At 31.7% G+C, this 24,317-nt stretch overlaps 3 protein-coding genes across 11 annotated transcripts; all 3 read left to right on the plus strand.

Moving 5' to 3' along the window:
• Positions 1-5,430, plus strand: Inpp5e (Inositol-3-phosphate synthase). Of its 3 annotated transcripts, XM_076387288.1 has the most exons (6): positions 1-870; positions 2,032-2,253; positions 2,807-3,119; positions 3,189-3,748; positions 3,821-4,289; positions 4,364-5,430. In XM_076387288.1, exons 1-6 carry the CDS (start codon positions 396-398, stop codon positions 4,476-4,478), a joined length of 2,154 nt encoding a protein of 717 aa, XP_076243403.1. In that variant the 5' UTR covers positions 1-395; the 3' UTR covers positions 4,479-5,430. The 3 variants fall into 3 exon arrangements, with proteins under 3 accessions (XP_076243403.1, XP_076243404.1, XP_076243402.1); XM_076387289.1 differs by lacking the exon at positions 2,032-2,253 and having other exon boundaries at positions 3-870; XM_076387287.1 differs by lacking the exon at positions 1-870 and having other exon boundaries at positions 1,084-2,253.
• Positions 5,431-6,992: 1,562 nt separating this feature from the next.
• Usp7 (Ubiquitin-specific protease 7) lies at positions 6,993-18,848 on the plus strand. 6 transcript variants are annotated; one of them, XR_013002764.1, is made up of 19 exons: positions 7,079-7,303; positions 8,025-8,123; positions 8,718-8,993; positions 9,113-9,231; positions 9,357-9,491; positions 9,571-9,765; positions 9,827-9,998; positions 10,082-10,274; positions 10,359-10,512; positions 10,719-10,913; positions 13,414-13,635; positions 13,904-14,198; positions 14,380-14,599; positions 14,677-14,844; positions 14,918-15,422; positions 15,520-15,591; positions 15,653-15,752; positions 15,979-16,271; positions 16,368-18,848. XR_013002764.1 is itself a non-coding variant. In XM_076386509.1 (18 exons), the coding sequence occupies exons 1-18, from the start codon at positions 7,213-7,215 to the stop codon at positions 16,101-16,103; spliced, it is 3,336 nt and encodes a 1,111-aa protein (XP_076242624.1). In that variant the 5' UTR covers positions 6,993-7,212; the 3' UTR covers positions 16,104-18,848. The 6 variants fall into 6 exon arrangements, 5 of the variants coding, with proteins under 5 accessions (XP_076242624.1, XP_076242622.1, XP_076242621.1 ...); XM_076386509.1 differs by having other exon boundaries at positions 6,993-7,303; positions 15,979-18,848; XM_076386507.1 differs by having other exon boundaries at positions 16,000-18,848.
• Positions 18,849-21,304: 2,456 nt separating this feature from the next.
• On the plus strand, positions 21,305-24,292 carry Shmt (serine hydroxymethyl transferase). 2 transcript variants are annotated; one of them, XM_076387125.1, is made up of 7 exons: positions 21,305-21,345; positions 21,986-22,168; positions 22,499-22,692; positions 22,774-22,985; positions 23,069-23,393; positions 23,464-23,963; positions 24,039-24,292. In XM_076387125.1, the coding sequence occupies exons 2-7, from the start codon at positions 21,998-22,000 to the stop codon at positions 24,203-24,205; spliced, it is 1,569 nt and encodes a 522-aa protein (XP_076243240.1). In that variant the 5' UTR covers positions 21,305-21,345; positions 21,986-21,997; the 3' UTR covers positions 24,206-24,292. The 2 variants fall into 2 exon arrangements, with proteins under 2 accessions (XP_076243240.1, XP_076243238.1); XM_076387123.1 differs by lacking the exon at positions 21,305-21,345 and having other exon boundaries at positions 21,943-22,168.
• The last annotated feature ends 25 nt before the right edge of the window (positions 24,293-24,317 follow it).

Raw genomic sequence — 24,317 nt, forward strand, 5'->3', positions numbered from 1 at the left:
TAAAAAAATATTAAGAGGATTAAAAATTATATATGTTGACAAGATAAAATATCTTGTTTTACAATTCTAGTCTACATTGTACAATAAGCTATAGATAATTCTTGGAATAAATATGCATTGTCTATATAAAGACTATGTACTGTAATTAATGAGTTGCTCTATGAATGACTATAAAGTGTTTGAGTGGTCATTGATTATACCAAGGTATGAAAGATCATAATTTGGAAAGCACTTTGTAAAAGCCTACATTTTGGTTTATATTGTGATAGTATATAACAGAAAGATTTGTCTTGATCAAATTTTTTAAGCAGTATTCTTTGTATAAGTAATAACTAAACAATTTACATAGTAACAGTAGCAAAGTTGTGTTCAGAGCATATAAAACTGTAAATGCAATGGAGCAGTGCAAAGAAACTGATGCAGCTAATGCAACAAGTACTGCTAAGGCAGATATTTCTCCTAAGTCAAAGCAAAAAAAAAAGTCTCTTTGTCGTATGCTTATGAATAAGAAGACCAAAGTTGGTTGCTTGGAAGCATCCTGTAAAAGTAGTAATTCTAATAAAAATTCTAAGGTAGAAAATTCACAACATGGATCTCATACTAGTACAAAACTTTCATTGTGCTGTGCAATGACTGAACGTAGCAGAACCCCGCCACAAAGTTTAACTGTCAGTAGATTGTCTCCAACTACATTAAGTCGTACTTCTGTTAAATCTGAAGTAGCCTCTGTTAATGGGAATTGCCAAACAGATGTATTAGTGGAAAAGGAGGAAGCACATGCATCAAATAATATACATCATGTGCCAGAAAATATAATGGAAAAGAATAGAGCTATAATAGGAAGAGAACAACAGGATCCTATTGTTGAAGGTAATAATTATGTTATGGTTTTTTAAATACAAAGTACATAATACAATTAAAATACTAATACCATAATTCAAAGAAAGTTCAAACAATTGAATAGATCATTTTTTTCTTTATTTTAAATATTGATTCATTTTAGTTGTATCATGTATTTTAATTCACTCTACATATACTTCAATGACATTCTTTAATTTTTTATTTTACATGAGATAAGATAACATAATAATAAGTTCCAAACAAACTTACGCGCTTGTTTGGAATTTGTGTACTTCATTAGAATATGTTCATTACAATGTTTCTTTTTTTGTCCATTGTGTAACCTGTTTGAATGAGGTAGTGACCTTGTATATCCCCGCCATACCTCCACATTAGTGTAGGAAAGGCTGTTCTTTGTATAAGAAGTATTGTGAGCTCTAACATCAGTCAGTTAAATCATTATCTTGAACATGTGAACATGTTCAAAAAACTACTTAAAATTTTGTTTTTGAAGAATGTCTAATACAAGTAATAGGAAGGAGAAACTTTCTTTACGTAATAAATTATTTAGAGTATTTAAAAAACGGAAAGGTGCTAAGTCAGAAAAAGATTTAACAAAACATTTAAAAGTTGAAGAATATTCAGAAGGAAATATTAAAAATTTGACTGAAGAAGTTCATAGTGATACTTACAAAACAGAAAGAATATTTCAGTCACAGCAGGATGGTAGTGGTTTAAAGCTTGACAATACTGAAAATAAAAACTGCAAAACTGCTTTTGTTAAAAATGTTAATGATAAAAAATGTAAAGATAATAAATCTAATAGTCACAATTTTGAGAAAAAGGATGATACATGTGTGAGTGGTACATCAACAAATGTCTTAAGTTTACAAAATAATAAAAAGGCTGCAAGTATATCAAACATTAGTATGGATAAAGAGAAAAAAGACTTTAATACTGGTTCAGATAGGAATTTAGATGTAAAAATTGCATTCCTAAAAGAGGATAATAATACAGAACATACATATCAATTTCATGAAAAAATTTCAGTAAAGCATTCTTTTCCAAAAGTGCCAAATTTTGTCCCTAATTCTAATACTACAAAATTTTCACATGTAACAAATAAATTTCTATCAAAAGAATCAAAAGTAATCTCCCAAGAGAGTAGTGAAGATAGTGATTTATCTACAGACATAGCAGAAGATTCAATTGAAGAATCATCAGAAGATGAAAATGATCTTTTGATTGATCATGAAAAAAATGAAAAAAATTTGAAGGATGAATATTTTACAAAAGGAAAATATATCACTTATTTCTTCCTGGAAATGGAACGGCAATCCTACAATCCTTCTGATGTATACACTATGGTTCACTACCATGAATGTAACAATACTGAAAAACCAGGAAAAGAAGGTATAATAAATAATATCTATCTGCTGCTTACAATTTGATTCTTGTGCTTCAAATATTTTTCATTTTATTATTGTATAAATGTGATATTATTTTTTCTATTTGGTGGCTAATAAAATATTGATATCTAAAATATGAAATTATTTATAAGTGTTAAAAGTACTGAATAATACTTTCCCTGTGTTATAAATAATTATTTGATATTCTAAATTCATAATATGCTATGGTATGCTATTCATAATCTACAGTAATACTGTTATGATACCATTTTTAAGAAATAAGTAGAGATCTCTAATTGAGGCAGACACTTCATGTGAATCAGAGCATATTCCTGCTAATTTCTGTGAGTAACTGTGTCAATCTTAAGACCGCAATAGAATGCAATTGAACCAATTTGGTTTCATTACAGATATACATTGTAATATTACTTAATGTCGTAATTTATAATGCTAAATTCATTTCTTCAAGACATTATTTTCAAGGATGTACATGTTATACATGTTTCATATTGATGTTACATAATTTTATGTAATTGTATAATACTTTGATGTTTTAGGTGATAATTCATCTTCTGGATCTGTTTCTCCAAGTATTCCTACATATTTAAGACAAAGACTAACTCACAGACGATCTGTGGATAATTTAGTAATAAATTCACCAACAAGTTCTATGAGACACTCAAGTCCTGAATCTATAAGAAGTGCACCTGTTCAGTTTAAACCACGTTCTACTTCCCATGATGCATTATCCAAAAAGAAAGAACGTCATCAGTCTCAAACAAATGGATCATCTATGAATAATTTAGCAAAGCAAGCATTATTAGCTGCTCAAGTTCTTAATCTAATTCCTACACAGAAAGCAAGAGAAAGGTAAGAATACTTAAAAAATATAATTTTATGAAAATTAGTTGTTCATTTAAATAATTTATCTTGTTATAGAAATTTTCTTCATGGAAGAATTGCTGCAAATTCATTACTTGGACCAGTAGAACTTGAAAAAGTATTACCAAACCGTGAACTGAAGATTTTTATTGGAACATGGAACATGAATGGACAGAGTCCACCAAAAGAATTAAATGATTTTATGTTACCTTCAGATATAGAAACTGTGCCGGATTTATTAGCAATTGGAACACAAGAATCGTGTTCTGAACGAAATGAATGGGAGGCAGCTTTGCAGGAAACTCTTGGTCCATCCCATGTACTACTTTTTAGTACTGGTTTAGGAACATTGCATCTTGCTCTGTTTATAAGAAGAGATTTAATTTGGTTCTGTTCTGTTGCTGAGGATGCCAGCTTTTCAACTAGAACAGGAACTGCTTTTAGAACAAAGGGAGCAGTGGCAATAGCTTTAATGTTATTTGGCACTAGCTTCCTCTTTGTCACTGCACATTTGACTGCACACCAAGACAAAGTTAAAGAACGAGTAAATGACATTAAAAGGATAATCAGAAATCTTGACCTTCCTAAAGAATTACCCATAAGGCATAAAAGCAAAGGTGAGAATATAAGATTTAATGCCATTATTTTTATGATTATAACAAAAATATTTAACGATTCTATATTTCCAGATGTAACTCAAAATTTCGATTGTGTATTTTGGTGTGGAGATTTAAATTTTCGTTTAGCACAGCCGCGAGAAGAAGTTATTCAATGGGTTACCGAATCATGTTTCCCTCAACAATCACCAGTGAATTTACACAAAGATCAATTACGAACGATTCTCAATGAAGGGGCAGTTTTACGTGGTTTTGAAGAAGCGCCGATTACGTTCCCTCCCACTTATAAATATGATCCAGGAACACAAAATTTCGACTCAAGTAGCAAACAACGCACACCTGCATATACTGACAGGATTCTCTTTAAGGGTAAAGGACATACGAGAGGATACATTCGAAGAGTTAGTCACGAAAGTACTAATTCAAATAAAGATGGAGTTATAGAATGTCTGGTGTACGATTCTGTTCCAAGCATTTGTACCTCAGACCATAAGCCTGTATGGGGTGTTTTTAAAACAACCATAAGGCCTGGTATTGATACGTGCGTATTTATTACTCATACAGTCATACAATATTTTTCAAATCTTATGTTTTTTTAATTAATATTCATTACAGAATTCCTCTTGGCGGTGGTTTGTTTAATCGTGAAATATATTTGGAAGGTATAAAAAGACGGGCAGCAGCTATGGATGAATCGCACGGAACTTCAAAAGTATGTTCGATTCAATAGATGTAAATATAAAATGTTATATTGCCAACTTTATATAACGTAAGCATTCTAACTTTTTTAAACACCAAAACGTCAGAATATAGCTATTGGAATTCTCATGAATGATTAGATACTTCTCTTTTGTACACTCTATATGTGTGGGTGTGTGTATGTATATATGTATACTTATATAGACAATTTGTAACTATTCATACTTTTTTTTTTGTATTTGTAATTTCTAGTCGACATGAAGATATACGTGAACTATCCATTTTTGTAATTAGTAACTACAATGCCAGATATAGGTATGTGCTATTTATAAAAACTTGAAAAAGAGAAATGAAGTATTTGTAACTATATGTTATAAATTTTCTTTATGTAATATCACAAAGACATTAGAACTTAAAAGACAAGTATTATATAAAGTTATCCTTACTTCAAATATATTAATTTTAAGCATTCTATAGTTAAAATCAAACAGCTGAGCAAGTATCGAAGTTTTATCAATAGTTTGTACACCTTAAAAAATATTTATAGTTTTTTCTTAAGTAAAAAGCACAAAAGAAGATATGGCCTAGAACGTATTACACTGTTAAAATGTAATATTAGAACATAAGTTCTGTTTATGATTTTATAGTTTATGAATTGTTTTATGATTTTATAATTTTTATTTATTGGGACCACCCACTGTATTAAGTCCAAAGTAAATTTAGTATTATTTAATATTTAAACTTAATGAAGCAAGCTCGAATATTAATTCCAAGCACAAAAGTATTAATTTGTCATATCATTGTAAACACATAAAATCGTTTGACTTTATTATACATAATTTTGGAAATTGTTATTCGACGATCTAAATGTATACATACTGTAATACATGTTAGAAGAAACTTGTGATACATAGATTCACGAATGTTATTGCTGGTTGTAGTATTCAAATAACATGAACTATTGAAATAAAAAATTTTGTGAACTTCAGTTGTAAATTCCTAACCTACATAATTTTCCATATTTTTATTTACATTTTTTTTTGCTATCTGAAGATATGCAGTTATAAATTTCGTAATATTGTACAAGTCATTACGTCAAGCGAACAATTTACTTCTGTTGCTATAATAGTGATTACAAATTATTTTGTAGGTTATTGCGCATTAAAGATTTATAATAATTCATTTGTTTACCTCTATACTTATACGTGTAATTTGTGATTACGAACTATGCAAAGTAAAACGTTCTAAAATGATGCGCAGTAATATCATTGTTTATTTCTCGCCATAAAAAAAGAGAAATATTGTTTCACCTTTTCCACCATTATTAAACAAATGTTTACAACAATGGGACGTTGTAAACGCTTATTTATTTATGTTAGGTAAAATGTAATAAATGAAAACAATAGAAATTTCTAATTTCCATGTTAATTAATCGTAAGGGTAAGAAAAACATCTTTGAAGTTTCCATCTTTACTTCTAAAGAATGAAATAATGGGAATGGAACATATCATATTAAAATATTCTAAACCAGATTTACTTATTATTATTATTATTACTGGATAATTATTGGATACTCAGTCTTGATCTTGATGGACTATTGTACCCATCTACTTCCTGTGACTCGTGTGGCTCCTATAGATACCGAAATTAACAAATATAAATTGGTGTAACCGTTTAAATACATACTTCGCCACACATATCTTCCACACTTCAATATATTACATAACTTCTGTACATACTCAACGCTGAAAATCTTATCAAACACAAAACCAGCTGAAATCATCCCAACCCTCAACCTTCCCACCGCCACAGTTCGAATTTCCCGCGTCGCGTCGACGAAGCAAAAACCTCACCATCGACTCTGCCCTCTGTCCAAACCCAATAAATCCACGACCCATAAATATTGCATGCAGAACAGTTAGAGAGACAGGAGAGCGTTTCAGCTGGTCGCCATTTTGTTTATTTTCGCGTAAAAGAGATCCGGGGAGACGATCGTGGAAACAGATCGTCCTGTCTTTGTCCGCGAAAACGTCAGCTGAGTGTATCAGTGGGCACGTTGGAAAGCTGGAAGCACCGGGAGAAGGACGCGCTCGCACGGTGGCCTGTTGACAAACGTTGGAACGTGTGTTACGATTAAGACGTAAAGGAGCCGAGGTTCGCGAGAAGTACGTAGCTCTCCCGATTAGCAGCGCGCCGGTCCCGCGGTGCGGAAACCGTTTCTCGGATCGGCCGAGGAGGAGCGAGGGAGTGCAAAGTGAAAAGTGGAAGCAGGACAGGTGTCGGGAGAGTAAGAAAAGAAACAGCCGCGGCGAGCAGAGAAGGAACAACGTAAGAATTACGAAAATATCGCACGAGGCTGGAATATATGGTGTGGGCGTCCGCCGAAAAAGCGGGGGCACTTGATAGTCGCAGAAATTGGGCGCATCGCGAGCAAGTATCAATCGTCCTCATCGTCGTCGTCCTCGTCGTCGTCGTTCTCGTCGTCGTCGTGTGGTAAAACGTCGTCGCTGTCGAGCCGTGGTAGTGGTGACGCGAGTCTTGCTGAACCGTTCGGGATTGAGAAGTTGCGGCAGGATTTCATCGAACACGAGCCGTCTGCCGTTTTCGACGGGAACAGTCGGAGTATCGAACGACAACAATCCATTGCTAATCGAGATTCGGTCGTAGTTACGCCAGTTAAACTACCTTCAGAAGTAACCTCGACGGCGGAAGCCGCCACCGAGGTTCCCGGCGCAATCAAGACGACCATCAATATCGGCATTGCGATGAACCACGTTAACGACCAGGAGAACCTCAAGCAGCTTAACCTGGCACCAGTTCAGGTCAATGAAGTCGAGGAAATGGACACACAAGAAGGTGTGCTTTTATCGTCATTTGTTCGACTCCGTTTTCAATTTCTTCCTGTTTTATTCGTCGGATTTTCAATGTTTTCGTTTTACACCTTGAGGTTATAGAAAATATTTCTGACTTCGTCGTGATACATATTTTTTACGTATTTTCTACAATCGTGCTTGTTTCCTACGAAATTATTTAGCGGGATTTTCAATATGATTAAGTATGTATTTGGGATTTGTATTTATGCGGTCATTACACCGTTTTTTTAATTTTTTAAATAGTTTCATTTGTATTATAGTAGTAATAGGTACCTGAAATTTAATGATAGAAAAATTGCAAATTTTGTATACTTATAATAGTCATATGTAGGGTTAGATGCAGATTTTCATTTGATATAAACATTCATTTGTTGTTCAGTCATGTCATAATAATTAAAATCTGACACAGCATTTCTTCTCAAATGTTTGTATAAATTGCTATATAGATTCCTGTATACACTGATCTTTCCAGAAATATTGCAAAGCATTAAGTGATTTGTGTAGTTTTATACATGTGTATGAATAAGCTTAATGGAAAGGTGTACAACATTTCTGATACTATGTAACCCTTAAGGTATGAACAACAACAACAAAGTATGTTGACTAATATTTTGTATATTGCTGATTCAGCATAAATCAATACCTAATTCATCTGTATCATTGTTATAAAGCGTGGATGTGTCACTAAATGTTTTAATTTTTAGAAACACCAAATGATGGTGGAGGAGATGGTAATGATACTAGCCCTATGAACGGAGAAGCAGAATTAGCCTGTATAGTTCAAGATCAAGAAATGGAGGAAGGTAAAACAAAGATGATATTGCTTTCCTTAAAATTATAGTTTTTTAAAATGCTTTGTAAAATGTTAAAAATTTTATTAACCCATTTGCATCATCGCTCTATTTAAGCTGCCGCGTTGAAACATCAGCGACGTTCAACTGAGGACTGACTCGTATCACCGCGCGCGGTCAATCGTATGTGCAGTACATCCAAATTATTCATGGAGTTTAAATATAGATTGACAGCACTTACTCATAGTGGCAGTTTGAAAGATTTTCACAAAAAAACGAAGGAACGTTCCCACAAATGATTAAACGTGGTCTGTCACAACCAAAGAATATTTCGCAAATGGTGGAAAATAGGCTCGCGGATTATTCCGCGGTCGGTAATAGCAGACAATCGCGGCTCGCGGATTATTCCGCGCTCGGTGATAGCAGACAGTCGCGGCTTGCGGATTATTCCGCGCTTGGATGCAAATGGGTTAAAAGTTGACTTCTTCAATAAGTAAAATCAAGGAATATTTTCTTACTCCAGTACATTTTGTTCTAAATATACTAAAATATTTTTGTACTAATGTTCAGTTATAATATGATATTCTTATTTTTAACTCTTATCAGATGAAGCAAGATCAGAAGCAACATTTCGTTACACAGTAGAAAATGTTTCTAAAATGAAGGACACCCAGCTGTCACCTCCATGTTATGTTCGAAATTTGCCTTGGAAAATAATGGTAATGCCAAGATCAAGTCAGACACAAGAAAGATCACCTCAAAGATCACTTGGTTTTTTCCTTCAATGTAATGGAGAAAGTGAGTCTGCTTCGTGGAGTTGTTATGCAATTGCAGATCTTCGATTACTTTCTTGTAAGGAAGGACAGGAACCATTTGGTAGAAGTAAGTATAATTTAATGTATCAGTCTTCTTCCTACCAAATATTTAGAAATTAATCTGATTTCTTTTGTATTTTATAGACTATAATATAATATACTTAAGTACATGAATTCTTATTTTAGAGATTCAACATCTATTCTATAGTAAAGAAAATGATTGGGGATTTAGTCATTTTATGACATGGCAGGATGTTCTTGATCCTGACAAAGGTTTTATTAAAGATGATTCTATTACACTTGAGGTCAGTAATGTGTAATTTTCCAAAACATTTATCAAATTACATAATTTACCAATTTTTTAATAAATTAATTTCCCAAATACTAAGTATTCCTCACACCGTTTTTCATATCTATTTATTTAAAATAGGTTTATGTAATGGCTGATGCTCCACATGGTGTCAGTTGGGATAGCAAAAAACACACAGGATTTGTAGGTTTAAAAAATCAAGGTGCTACCTGTTATATGAATTCTTTGCTTCAGACTTTGTATTTTACCAATCAGGTATGTCGATTGTTGATTAAATCGGAATATTTTGAAGTAATTAAAAATTTACCTTGATTTTTTATACTTTTTGTTATAGTTACGTAAAGCAGTCTATAAGATGCCAACAGAAAGTGACGATTCTAGTAAAAGTGTTGCTTTGGCTTTGCAAAGGGTTTTTCATGAATTACAATTTTCCGACAAACCAGTAGGCACCAAGAAACTAACCAAAAGTTTTGGTTGGGAAACATTGGATTCTTTCATGCAGCATGATGTTCAAGAATTTTTACGAGTGGTAAGCGAACAAAATACCTTATAATTAACGATTTTCTTACATTTACTAATGTCTATTTTAGCTTTTAGATAAGTTGGAAAGTAAAATGAAGGGAACATGTGTAGAGGGTACAGTACCAAAATTATTTGAAGGGAAAATGGTATCATTCATCAAATGTAAAAATATTGATTACAAATCAACTAGAGTCGAGACGTTTTATGATATACAGTTAAATATAAAGGGCAAGAAAAACAGTGAGTATTTAAATAAATAATTTTGTTATTGAAGTAAAAGTTACATTTTTATTGTAATAAAAAAATATTGTGTTCCGTTTTAGTTTATGAATCTTTTAATGACTATGTAAGCACTGAAAGCTTGGATGGTGATAATAAATATGATGCGGGGGAAAATGGGTTACAAGAAGCAGAAAAAGGTGTTATCTTCCAATCATTTCCTCCAGTCTTACATTTACATTTAATGCGATTTCAGTATGATCCCCTTACAGATTGTTCTGTCAAATTTAATGACAGGTAGGCACTATTGTATCATAGTAAAATGACTGTCATAGTAATCTTCGTGTATTATATGTTATATTTTTTACACGCTTTGCGAAGGTTCGAGTTCTATGACAAAATAAGTCTTGGCAAATATTTACAAAATAAGGAAGCAACGAGTGCAGATTACACATTGCATGCAGTCTTGGTTCACAGTGGAGATAATCATGGTGGACATTATGTAGTATTTATTAATCCAGCCGGTGACGGAAAAGTATGTGTTCTTGCTATACTGTCATTATATAAGTATAATTATTCTAGAACGTACAAATTTAGATTTGCTATAAAGTATAGATCATTTAAATATTTTTAATTTCGGAAAACTATATTTTTTAAACATAATTTGTTTCTATTGCCGATTATTAAGTTAATCAATATTAGATACATGTGTTTTTGATTAATTGCTTCGTCTTGTAACAGTGGTGTAAATTCGACGATGATGTCGTCTCAAGGTGTACAAAACAGGAAGCTATTGAGCATAATTATGGTGGTCAAGATGAGGACATGTCTATGGGTGTGAAACACTGTACAAATGCCTATATGTTGGTGTACATAAGGAACTCTGAGTTGGAAAACGTCTTGCAAGAAGTCAAGGAAGGAGATATACCTCAAGAGGTCAGAAACGTCCTTCAAAGAGAGCTTTCCCAGGAGTTGAGCGACCTTGAACGTGACAAAGACGCGACTGACTCAATTAAAGACTCACACACAGAGACTACGACTCTTCGTCCATGCACACAAAATCCTCGAAATCCAAATCTCTATATTCATGATTTTTAAATAACAAATATCATGCAAGAGCTGGAAAGAGTTGTAAATTGTTTGCATTGTTTTCTGATAAAACTCTTCCCATTTCTTAAATATGTTTTAAGCTAATTAGCTCAGAGTATATGAGACCACCAGATTCATAACACATCGAGTTGAAACACAAGAATGAAATGGGTTGAACGGAATAGAAACCTATTTGAATAAATTCAATATTTTGGATATATGAATTAATCAGAAAATAAGATCTACAAATTAAATTTAATAAATTAATATTTTTTTTAGCATCTATATATACATACACATATATTTTCAAATATTTGTTATAAAATTTCTCTTAATATTTTTTAATGAACAGAAATTTATAGTGTTATCAGCTTACAAGCTGTTATATCACCAAATGTTGATACTATTATACATTATGTCCATTCAGATACAACATGTATGTAATACGTCATACTTAATCATTTTCATAGTGTTACGCGCGCATTACAGTGTTAATATTTATTACCCGTGAAGAAAAAAATTTCATTATATTGCATGGAATCAAGTAATTAATTATCTTCATAAAATAACGTTTTATTTTGATACGATACACATCGAATTAAAAATTTCGTATTAATGTTATCTAAAACATATGATTAGTAGACTTTTAATAATTAATATATAGAGATTTGTTTTAATCGAATGAGAATATTTTCAAGTTTTGATAGAGGATTTTTTGTATGGGCAATGGAGTCTTGTAAAAATGAAATTTTTGTTGATTCTTTTAACTTATTATTTTTTTTTTTTTTTCATTATTTAAAAATTTTATGCTGATATATATTAATTGACTGAAGATTATACAGCTATAATTAATGTACGCGTTGCACTTCAGGTACTATGAGAAAAATTACAATCGGGTTGATAACAGAATCCTGGTTATTAGGCTATCATGATGAGCCTCAGAATCGTTTTGAAATGTTTATTGTAATAAATATTGTACATTATATATCTAAAACAAATAATTGTATTGTAGTATTTTAAAGCTTTGGGTGAGAAATGCACAGACATATCGCAAAGTAGATTGGAAATGTGTGAATAACTATAAGAAAAATAAGGGCAGGAAAGACTTATTAGATAACATAGTGAGATAATTATTGAAAATCTAATTTGAAGCAATGGGTTTGAACTCATGCATCAGATAACTTTGAAAGAAAAAGAGAGAAAAGTGAACAATAAGTAGAGTTTATTAATAATATCGGCTTCTTCCTTAATACGTCTTCTACAGTGTGTTTGTTATTTAATGCAGATCGTTTAGTGAGTGAGGTGAAATGTGATTTATATTATCAAATTCATGATTTTTCGTAAATTAAAAACTGAATCAACGTTGATAAAGTTAGAACATTGAACCTTGTAATAAGGTCTGGATCAATTAATCGAGTCGTTAATTCATTAAATTTTGTCAATGTTAATAGTCAGTATGACCATCAGCAGATGCTATTTATTTGTTGTTACATATTAATAAATAGAAAAATCTCAATGCATCATCCACAGAGTGAATATTTCATAACTATAAAGTACCTATAAATATTATGATAATATTTTAGACATAAAAGAAGTGAAGAAATATGGAATAAACTGTTGAGTACTAGAAAATTTGAGAAATAGAATTTAAACTAGTTGATTTGTAACCGTTTTTAATTTTTATCTGTTGACAATTACAACCATATTTTTCTTTATAATTTATCCATAAATTAACGTTTTAAAATATAAAAGAGCATCTCCACACTACTACGGTCATACATTACATTTTTATTATTATTTGGCATAAATGATGGTCATGTATTTAATGAGGAACTTGTTTCACACAGGTGTAATAATTTTGAATTAAAAAAGTAATAGCCTTTATTAAAATTTTGTAACTTTAGCTAAAAGTAGATATCAATCTGAATTTGCAGTTATTCTTTAAGAAATTGAAATATTTCTTTCCATAATATTATCCATTAGCTTCTAGGAAGATAAACTATCTGTACATTTATAATATTTACTATATACAGTATGTTTATATACACCAATTTTTAAAATATGATACATGAAATCATCATTTACAGCTGAATAATTTTCATTGTGTAATTGTTTTTGACTTAGTAGTCTGTATTGCGGCAGATGAACAAAATTAAAATTACATAGATGTGAAACAAAATTCATTCTTTTGATGTTTCGAATACTGTCTGTTCTCGAATCTCAAAAGCATGATATTAATATGCTGCTTTTCTAAAAATTAAAATTTTAGAAGACAGATGAGGAAAAAAAAATCACGAATGAGATGAATTTAGTATACATATGGATAATTTTAATTTTGTTGGTCTAGCTGGTGGAGAGGCTGCAAGAGGAGAAGAGGCTGGAACAAATACGAAGAAAGGAAAGAACTGAAGCATACTTGTATATAACCGTCAACGTCCTTCTTGAGGATAACTTTGACGGTCACCAAGGAAATGACTTATACGATCCAGAGCATGCTTTGTATCGTGTATTTCGCGTACGTAAGCAGTGTACCTTGCACGAGTTTCTTGAATTGCTGAGTGATAGCTTGGTAAGTGTAATTGTTGACAATTTTTTCATGCTATTGCTCTCTTCTTAAGTTAGTATTGGTACATGCATACATTTGAAATTACTTAATGTTGAAATATTGGTGTGGCTCTATAGTATGTGATATTAGTTTCATTGTATACTATATCGTTGTGTTCTACACTTACGGTAGGTGATTACAGATATGATATTTAAAAATGTATCAAATACTTCACTCTAACAATCCCTAGATGGTTGGTGTAAGTAATGTTATATGAAATTTTTGTCTACAGAAATATCCAATAGAGCAAATTCGTTTATGGCCATTGAATATACGTTCGAACCAGACTTCTAGACCGATGCCGCTTGAATTAGAACTTGATCTGCAGAAATCTATTTATCAGTGCGCAGAAAATCCAAATCTTTGGACTGTGTTTGTTGAACTTGTACCTCCCGATTCTGGCTTAACAGCATTGCCACCGTTCGACAAAGATACCGATGTATTATTATTTTTCAAATTATACGATCCCAAGAACAAGAAGATTCATTACTGTGGCCACCACTATATGCCAGTCCAAGCCAAAGTCCGTAAGTTTCATTTTAACTGATTCAGACAATGAGTATTTTCGATTATTAATTATTATTCTATATCATACTGCTTTTAGATCCTCTGGTTATATTCTTTTTTGAAATACGCTCTTTTGTTTACTGACATACATCTTTTATTTTTATAACAGTGGAAAATAATTATTATCATGGTTTTCTGCAGAGGAACTTATACCAATTTTGAACGAAAGAGCTGGATTTCCACCTGATACCGAATTAGCACTTTACGAAGAAATCAAGCCAAATTTGGTAGAAAAGATAGAGAACTTAACAGAAGCGTTAGAAAAGGTTCTTGAAGAATTAATGGATGGAGATATAATTGTGTTTCAAAAAGAAGAAAACAATCAAATGTATGAGCTTCCAACATGTAGAGAATACTTCAAGTAAGTTACATAAAACATAGATATAAACGCATTTTCTTATAGAGAACAATAATACAAATGTTGAAATTGTATTTTAGGGATTTATTCCATAGAGTAGAAGTGACGTTCTGCGATAAAACAATTCCTAATGATCCAGGCTTCACAATGGAACTTTCGTTAAGAATGACGTATGATCAAATGGCGAGAGCTGTAGCACAAAGAGTTGGCACAGATCCGTACCTTCTACAGTTCTTCAAATGTCAAAAGTAAGTGCACGTAAATTTATATAACACAGCAGTATAGCGTACGTTATACAATTTAATTACATTTCATTTATAGTTATAAAGATTCTCCTGGGCATCCGCTAAAATGTACATTTGAGGGTTCACTTAAAGATTTGGTTTCTTATTGTAAACCAAAAACGAAAAAATTGTATTATCAGCAGCTCAGTATTAGAGTAAATGAGCTTGAGAACAAAAAACAATTTAAATGTATATGGGTTGGTCCATCTCTTAAGGAAGAAAAAGAAATTATCCTCTATCCTAATAAAAATGGTACTGTAGCTACCTTACTCGAAGAAGCTAAGAAACAGGTAGAATTGTCTGAAAATGGATCTGGGAAGTTGAGGATACTAGAAATCAATTGTAGTAAACTTTCGCCTGGTCCAAAAGAAGATGTACCTTTAGATAACTTAAACACGTCTGGCACAAAATTATATAGGATAGAAGAAATTCCAAACGACGAGTTAAATTTAGCAGAAGATGAAATGTTGGTTCCTGTTGCACACTTTCACAAAGATATTTTCTCTACATTTGGTATTCCCTTTTTCTTTAAAATTAAACATGTAAGCATAGTCATATCTATAATAGTAGATGTTCTATTCTCGTTTGCGCTTTAGCTTTGTAGATACAAATAGCTTCGTTATTTACACTTGTCCACAGGGTGAACCTTTCCCAAAAATGAAGGAGAGATTACTGAAGAAACTAGGAGTACAGGAGAAAGAATTTGAGAAGGTAGGCATCCTAATCTAATTTTATTTGATATTTTATGAGAATTCATAAAAAAACTTTGAAGTTTAAGTTCGCGGTGGTGACGATGGGTAAACCACACTTTATTATCGACTCGCCAGAATACTGCATGGACCTCGCAGATTTCCGTATTCATCCAAGTCAGAGTAAGTGTACCAAACGATATGAAACTTGAATAGAGAATAATAACCAAATGAAACTTGAATAGAGAATAATAACCAAATGAAACTTGAATAAAGAATAACCAAATGAAACTTGAATAAAAAATGACCAAATGAAACTTGAGTAGAGAATAACCGAATGAAAGAAAGTAGTATATAATTGTTGTAGTATAAATTTTAAATTGACGCTGATTAAGAATAAATTTTCTAGTTTATCCACTTTTAAACGCAGGCACATTGCCACATAGGCCTTGGCTAGGCTTGGAACATGTCAACAAAGCGCCGAAGCGTTCTCGTATCAACTACCTCGAAAAGGCCATTAAGATTTACAATTAAAATTTTCATCAGAAGAAAAGAAGACAAAATTAGGCAGCCACTCATAATTTATACGACTCTATAGTAAGAAAGCGACGTCTGACACACAGTGGTTGGAAATGCGTTTGTGTATTCGATTCTTCAGCCAGATAGTGCGCGATTTTATTATTATGATCATGTTAACGAAAGGTAAATCTACGCTTTGTATACGATGGATTACGAGACTGTAATGAACATGCAACGATACTTTGTGCATCATGGAAGTTCTCCCTTTCAAATCGACAGGGATTTTACGTAGTGGCTGGATCGATGGTACTACATCGATTCTACTATGCTCCCAACGAAGGAATAGACGCGCTTCTATCAATTGAAATCAATTCTTTGTATTTGTAAATATTTTGCCTCTCGGCGGCAACAGTTTAAAAATATTTTTGAAGACAGTGTCCTCAATGCATTCAGTTCTGTCAAGAGCAAGAGTTTGTTTAAACACATAATGTCATTGCAAAAACGAGTATGGATTGCAACCACTGAATGAAGAAAGCTCATGTCAGGAAGCAAAGAAAAAGGTATTTATGAATGTAGCATAATACTACTTCTATAGAGAAATGGCTCGAATTTGCAGAAATTTTGGTTACTTGATCCTGCCACGTAAAATCTTTGTATTGATATGAATAAGATCCAAAGAAACACTGTTGTACTGTTCTACGTGATGTAATACTTAACGCTCATTATCAAAAAAGAATTGTCTACATATCCTGTTTTATATTCTATTCAGGATGTTTGAAACGCAGACTTACAGTTGTCATATAATCTTATATTTTCAACATTCTAATGTAATTTTCACGGAGAAGTGAGTTTCCTTTGTAAGATCCTTTTCTAGGATATACATTTTTATTTATCTAGTAAAATGTAATTATCAAGCCTTAATTGAAGGGAAATGTAATTAAAAAATACAAAATTGTTATATCAAAAAATTGCTATGAAACACCTGCCAGATCATTTCTATGAAAAATATCTGAGTTGCTTTCCAAACACCCTGGAGCTATTTGTGTTTGAATATATTCTTTTTTGTGTGTTTTATGCGTCTTTTCCTATAATATACTTTACTGAGTCTTTATAAAATTTTGCAAATATACAACAGTAGACTAACATATTACCAAGGCAGACTTTTAATTTAAAAAAGGCGTCGAACACAGTAAATGTTTAATTCATCGCGTATCGAACGTGTCAAATCAGATTAAGAATTACGGAGAACTAATTATTAAAGGAAATCTATCATTTCACAGTTTCACATTTATCGTTCTAGTAAGCCTTACTATTAGATTATATTTTACAGTCTTCTTTTTTTTATTTTTAATTCACTAGATATCATGAATCTACTTCCGAATACTTTTCGTTTGAAGACTTGCCACGATATTATATGAGATCTCTTACTATTTATGAATCATGATTTTGTTCATTACTTCTGCTTTAACTGTGATTGAAGTCTTTCGTGAAGACGCGTTTAAACTTCATAGCTCCGAAATGCCTAAGAATGTTATCAGATATTGGAAGAAATTGGAGCAATTTATTTAATATATTTGTTTGTCTTCTGAGAGATTAGTTTGTTACAATTATTAAATGAAACTAAGGTTTTAAAGTTTTTAAACAAAAGTTACAGAATATGTCAAGTTAAATCACTTTAATTCAGGTGAATTAGCTGTTAGTCTGTTAGTATAATAAATTGCTGCAACTTAATTGAAACGATAATTTATATCATATGTATGATATATATATGATACAATACATATATATGATACGTAACATACATATAATTTAAAGAAGCATGTTAGGTGTAACACTTATAACGAAAAAGAATTATCGTGCTTCGTGGTTTCACATTTCTAGAACGCATTTCAACATCGGTGAATACTACTATAAGTAAACAGTTCGTAAGAGATACAATGTGCAGTAATATTCATAAAAGCTGGACATACTAGTTTCGAGGATGTATCGCAATACTTTGTAAAAATCTAAACGTGAGTGTACAGATAGTTTGACTACTTGCAACCGTGATTTTAATAATGTACGTGCTTCACAATGCTGTTCTAAACGGCCAACTTAATCACTGCTTTCGTTTTAAAGACTAATTCGAATATTCTTCACTCAGTAACATGAGTAATACTTCATTCATGAAATATTATTTGAATCGAGCACGAATGTCTGTACTTGTTTGAATAATTGTAAAAGATTTTAAAAAAATGCAAATTCGCAGATTCTGCAGTACTTGTAAAACGAATATTTTTTCAACATCAAGCAATGAGATTTAATTTAACAACATTAAAGTAATCGCAGATGTTCTTGACTGCATTTTTTAATGATATAAAAAACCACAATATACGAAGCAATAGACAGAGGATCTTTTTGTTAAGATGCATGTAAAAATGATAGCCTTTGATCGAAGGAAGGGGTCAAAATCATCGTACATGTTAACTTGGAAGCTCTGAGAGCATGAATTACATTTTGTTATTCATGTATACATAGATATATATAAATTGTATACATATATTTCGTTACTAGGTTCCTCGATGAATGACCACTGTGACGATGATTTTGGAGTTGAAGCTAGTACGAATACTTAACGATAATATCGATAGTAGTCCTGTATTTTTTGCACGAAATCATAAAAACTTTATTGGAAGAGAATTGTTTAAGTTATTGTATTATAATAAAAAGAAAAGCAAACGAAAGTATCAAACGTATATGTAATAAATATCTGCAAAGGGACGCACTTCTGATAATATAATGCTTAGTTGTAACGCGTTTTTGTGTCTTTGTACAGCTAAACTTTATAGCAGCTGCTCAATTGCAATTGTAAATTGGATCTATAAGATTTCAGTGGTTCATTTTTTAAGTAAATAAAAGCAGAATGCAACACAGGTATGCATAAAGAAAAAGAAAAATTTAATACTTCATGGTCACGACTGATTGCTTAACACGAGCAATATGACTTCTACGCGTTTTAATTTTCATTAACGTGTATATTTTAATATTGCTTTTTGAATAAATAAAGCAGTATTAGATGTTAGAAGAATTTTATAGGAAAATTGGTCTGGGGAGGATACCAGGAGGCGAATTAACTTGATGCAGTGATATTTTGTAAACATCACTAACTAATTATTGTAGAATACTATGGAAACTAAAAATTTTATGATCGCAATATTTGAATAGAATTCTTCTTTATACAAGACCTCCTATGCTAAAGTTTTGTATATAAAAAAATACATAATTAAATAGATTTCTCTTTTAAATAATGCTAAAGTTGTAAATATGTCATTGCATATAGTATTTAATGTTTGCTTATAATTAATCATTCACATTAGTTATTTATTTCATGTGAATTTGTTTGCATTGTTTGTCCTGTTCGCCATAAGTATTTTCCACAATGCATATAAAATAGGTGGAAAAATATGAGCTGATATTAGAGAATTCTAGATAACTAAATAATTGCTAAATTTAATCATTTTTCATGAAATAGAGTAAATTGAATTATTAGTGGTGGAGAGAAAATTATATAAACTAAGGATTCATTCATACAAGATTAGCATAAAATATGAATGATCAATATTATTAATCGTTTTACTTTCTACACTGCACGTTTTTTATTTACATAAATAGATAGTCTTATTTATGAATAAATTTCTGTTATTAAAGAGAAGAGGCAGTAAATCAGAATTATATTGATCAAAAGTATTTTAAATAGCTCTTACTCTTAAATATTTAGTTTACATAATAGGCTAATGCAATAAGATAAAACAATAATGTTTCATATAACAAATAAAGAACTGCAAAACATACGTTTCTGGTTTCCTATGGCTTTCCTTAATCTCTTTCTTCTTCTTACGCAATCGGAATTATCTCAAACACGTTTAACAGTGCATAAGTATATCATAGTCACGCGATCGCTGATGTAAGAATTCCTTCCTTTTTTTATTCAATCCAATCATCTGAAAAACATTTAGCAATGTTTATTTTCATCGTGATCTCGTGGCTACCGATAGATGATACTTTACAGAAACGTTTCTGAAAGTAACATTTTACTTACGAGTTCTTTAAAAAAAGAGAACCCCCGCGATTCATTAAGAAATGTTTATTTATAGGATAATTGTCAAGTTATTTCCTCACACGTTGTTTTGACCGCATTACGCGCACTGTTATCATCTACTATTGCTAAACATCATATCATAAATCGTATAAACAAGTAATGAATATATTGGAAAATAAATCAAAAACATATTCAGTGTAACAAATAAAGTTAAAAATATATTTTAAACAGAGGTAAACAGGAGGGATGAACTATGTACCTTTAACTTAACAAAATACTTAACAATTTTAGACAAGTATACAAATTAAAGCTTATTTTTTTACTATGTTTCATAATTGCGCTTGGTCATCAACGCGATACCCCCGTGACATAAAAACATATTGATGAGTTTTTGTTGCTTATATTCTCGTGTTCTTTTTAACTTTTTTCCATTCATTGTTCTATTCATTTTAATTATTTTACAAAAGTGCACGATAATTCTGCGATGTCAATGAATTCTAATCTATTCCCTGAATTATATCGTGTTATTTTAATGGCGCAAAGACAGTCAGAATAAAATTGACTGGTCACTCAAGGCTATCATAAGTCTACTCCTTCCATAGTGCTTGGGTACTCCACTGCATCACGTTTTTCTTTCTTTCGCGCGAATCTGTTGGCAGACTTCTGCATCTTTAGGAGAGGCAATGCAGTCATAAAAATAGGAAGCACTGACGTGCTTGACGAAAAATGGTCTTCAACTATTGTCGAATAATTAAATTCAGGTTTCTATATATGCACATTGCACATACTCACATAAAGCTATATTTATGTAATTTAGAAAGTTTCAAATCTGCCTATTATTCGAAATTTTTTAAATTCTGTATGAATTATATTTGTAAGTTTATGTATAGTATGAATGAACGAGCCGAAAGGTCCAAAAATAAAGTGGAAAATCTGAGAGAGTAGGAAATACACGAAGCTTTCTTGAATACGATAAGAGCAAAACGTTTAAAAGGTCTTGATAAAAGTGTAGACTGGATTGGTCGGTGAAGAAATACGATACGTATGGTACAGACTCGTGTGATCGCAGAAAGTACATCGATAGTGAACCATTATACTTTCAAAAAAGTGTTGTCATCACAGAACCTTGGAATTAGTTATTCTCGTTTATTACTAATAGAAAAATAATTATAGTGGAAAGTAAGTTACATTACGATGAATTGAAACCATTACAAGATACACTCAAATGTTCTATAGACTTATTAAACCCAGCGATCGCGATAGAAAGTGGATCAGATCGGGTCATCCGCTTTAAGCATCATGTAGCAGAATGTTCTTTATTATAATAGATAAATCATTTTTCTGCTACAATTTCCTTCTTAAAGTTGTTGAATCGATTAGATAAAAGTGTTAAAAGAACAACAAATTCTTTAGTTTAATCTTCTGTAACAGTATCACTTTAGGTTTGGACAATATTCGGTGTAATATTACTATAGAAAAGCTCTTGGAGCAGATAGATATACTCCACTACTTGATACTTACATGAATTAATGTATTCTTCGATTAAAAACTAGTCTTGAATCGTTGCATTAGTAAATAACTGTAAAATGGTTCTAATTGTTTGAATTTGTGTCGTTGAAGTAAAGTAACAACCAATCTGGAAAATCATGCGCGTAGTGCTTGTTCGCAGCACTGTCGGTTCTAAATTCTTCTTTCCTGATGGCTTGATAGGTTAGATGGTATCATTATTGAATGTGCCAGTCTAATCACACTAATTTAGGGAAAATGTAAGATGAGCTAAATGTACAAGTGTTTAATAACAGCGTGTATTTGATTCAAGAAACTTTCAACTATGATTCGAAATTTGTCGTATTTGAATCGGCGCGGTTTTCAATTGGTGGAAGAATTAATCTCTCGAACGCGGCATATAAAAGATCGCGATGAAGGCCAAACACCAGAAGTCTTCGGAGTTTCAAATCGTAACGTACATCTTTGGACCACCTGTTGCACGCCGTGTAAAACCGTGAGTGAATATAATACAAATTAAATTTGAAAAGTTAATTAGTTTTGTCTATGTCACAACTTTTAATAAGATTTAAGAAAATTATGACTATTAACATTGAGTTATTAAAGTTTAATGTAAGAAGTTAAGTAATACACGTGATTGGCATGGTTATTGGAGCATTAACTTAAAATCTATTCACTTTTATGTATATTTTTCTAGCTGTTTTTTAAATGTCTTTTTATATAATTCTATTAACTGTTACTCAAATAAATATGAGCTTGATGATTATCAAGCAATAGTTATCAGTTTGAAATTCTGAAGAAATAAATTGTTTTTTTTTTCATGCAGGATATGGCTGAAATGATCCATAAGAATCTGTGGGAGACAGACCCAGAACTTTTTGAAATAATGAAAAAAGAGAAAAAAAGGCAAGAATGTGGCCTTGAAATGATTGCTAGTGAAAATTTTACATCTCTAAGTGTACTCCAATGCCTGAGTTCTTGCCTTCATAATAAATATAGCGAGGGTCTTCCTGGTCAAAGGTATAACTTATTATATTTTATTACTTGTTTATTATTTTGTTTATGCATTATATTTATTTAATTACTGTCTTCTTATTTAAGGTATTATGGAGGGAATGAGTACATAGATGAAATTGAATTGCTGGCACAGAAACGTTGCTTGGAAGCATTTAATTTGGACCCAGAAAAATGGGGCTGTAATGTACAACCATACTCTGGGAGTCCAGCAAACTTTGCTGTCTATACAGCTCTAATTGAACCTCATGGCAGAATAATGGGATTAGACCTTTTCGATGGAGGACATCTTACTCATGGTAATAAAACTTTTTTATATGAATTTGTTAAAGTATTAACAGTGTAAAAGTGGGCCTTACAAAACGTTTTATGTATTTTATAGGCTTTTTTACTGCAAATAAAAGGGTTTCTGCAACATCATTATTTTTTGAGTCCATGCCATATAAAGTGGATCCTGAAACTGGCCTAATCGATTATGACAAATTAGCAGAAACTTCAAAACTGTTCAAACCTAAGATTATAATAGCAGGTGTATCTTGCTACAGTAGATGTTTAGATTACAAAAGGTTTAGAGAAATAGCAGATGCAAATAATGCATATTTGTTCAGTGATATGGCACATATAGCAGGATTGGTTGCTGCTGAACAAATTCCTAGTCCATTTGAATATAGTGATGTTGTATCAACTACTACTCATAAAACCTTAAGGTAATTTTTTTTTGCATAATTATTTATTGCTTCGGAGAATGCAATTAATATTTTATTTGATCATTTTTAGGGGTCCTCGAGCCGGCGTTATATTCTTTCGTAAAGGAGTGAAGTCTATAGGAAAAGATGGACAAAAAGTTATGTATGATTTAGAAAGTAAAATCAACCAGGCTGTGTTTCCAGGACTCCAAGGGGGGCCACATAACAATACAATTGCAGGGATTGCTACAGCAATGAAACAAGCCAAATCAGAAGAATTTCGAGAATATCAAAAGAGAGTTATAGCCAATGCAAAAAGACTTTGCTCGCGTCTCCAGGAACTTGGATACAAAATCAGCACAGATGGCACTGATGTTCACATGCTATTACTTGATCTTCGGCCTGTAGGTATTACGGGATCTAAGGCAGAAAAGCTTTTGGAGAGTATTTCTATTGCTTGTAATAAGAATACTACACCTGGGGATAAAAGTGCAATGAATCCTAGTGGCATTAGACTTGGTACACCTGCATTGACTACTCGTGGTTTAGTTGAAGAAGATATAGATAAAGTTGTGGATTTCATACATAGAGGTATATTCAAACTAGAATGAGTTATAAACAAAATTATAGCTACAATGTCTAATAAATATTTTGAATGCATTTCAGGGTTGTTACTAGTCAAGGAAGTAACTAAAATTTCTGGTCCAAAATTGGTTGACTATAACAAAGTATTGGATACAGATGCTTCTATTAAAGAGAAAGTTGCAGCTTTGAGAAAAGAAGTTCTAGCTTTCTCTAGCCAATTTCCTATTCCCGGTCTCGAATGTTATTGATGGAATAATGTTTTTATATCAGTTGTAATATTAATGTCATGCATTTCATTTGTATGTAACTTTACGAAAGAAGCGACTAAAGCACAATCACGTTGGTTTTATCATCAACCTA

This window comes from Calliopsis andreniformis, chromosome 10 (genome assembly GCF_051401765.1).
Source record: "Calliopsis andreniformis isolate RMS-2024a chromosome 10, iyCalAndr_principal, whole genome shotgun sequence".
NCBI classification, from domain to species: Eukaryota; Metazoa; Arthropoda; class Insecta; order Hymenoptera; family Andrenidae; genus Calliopsis; species Calliopsis andreniformis.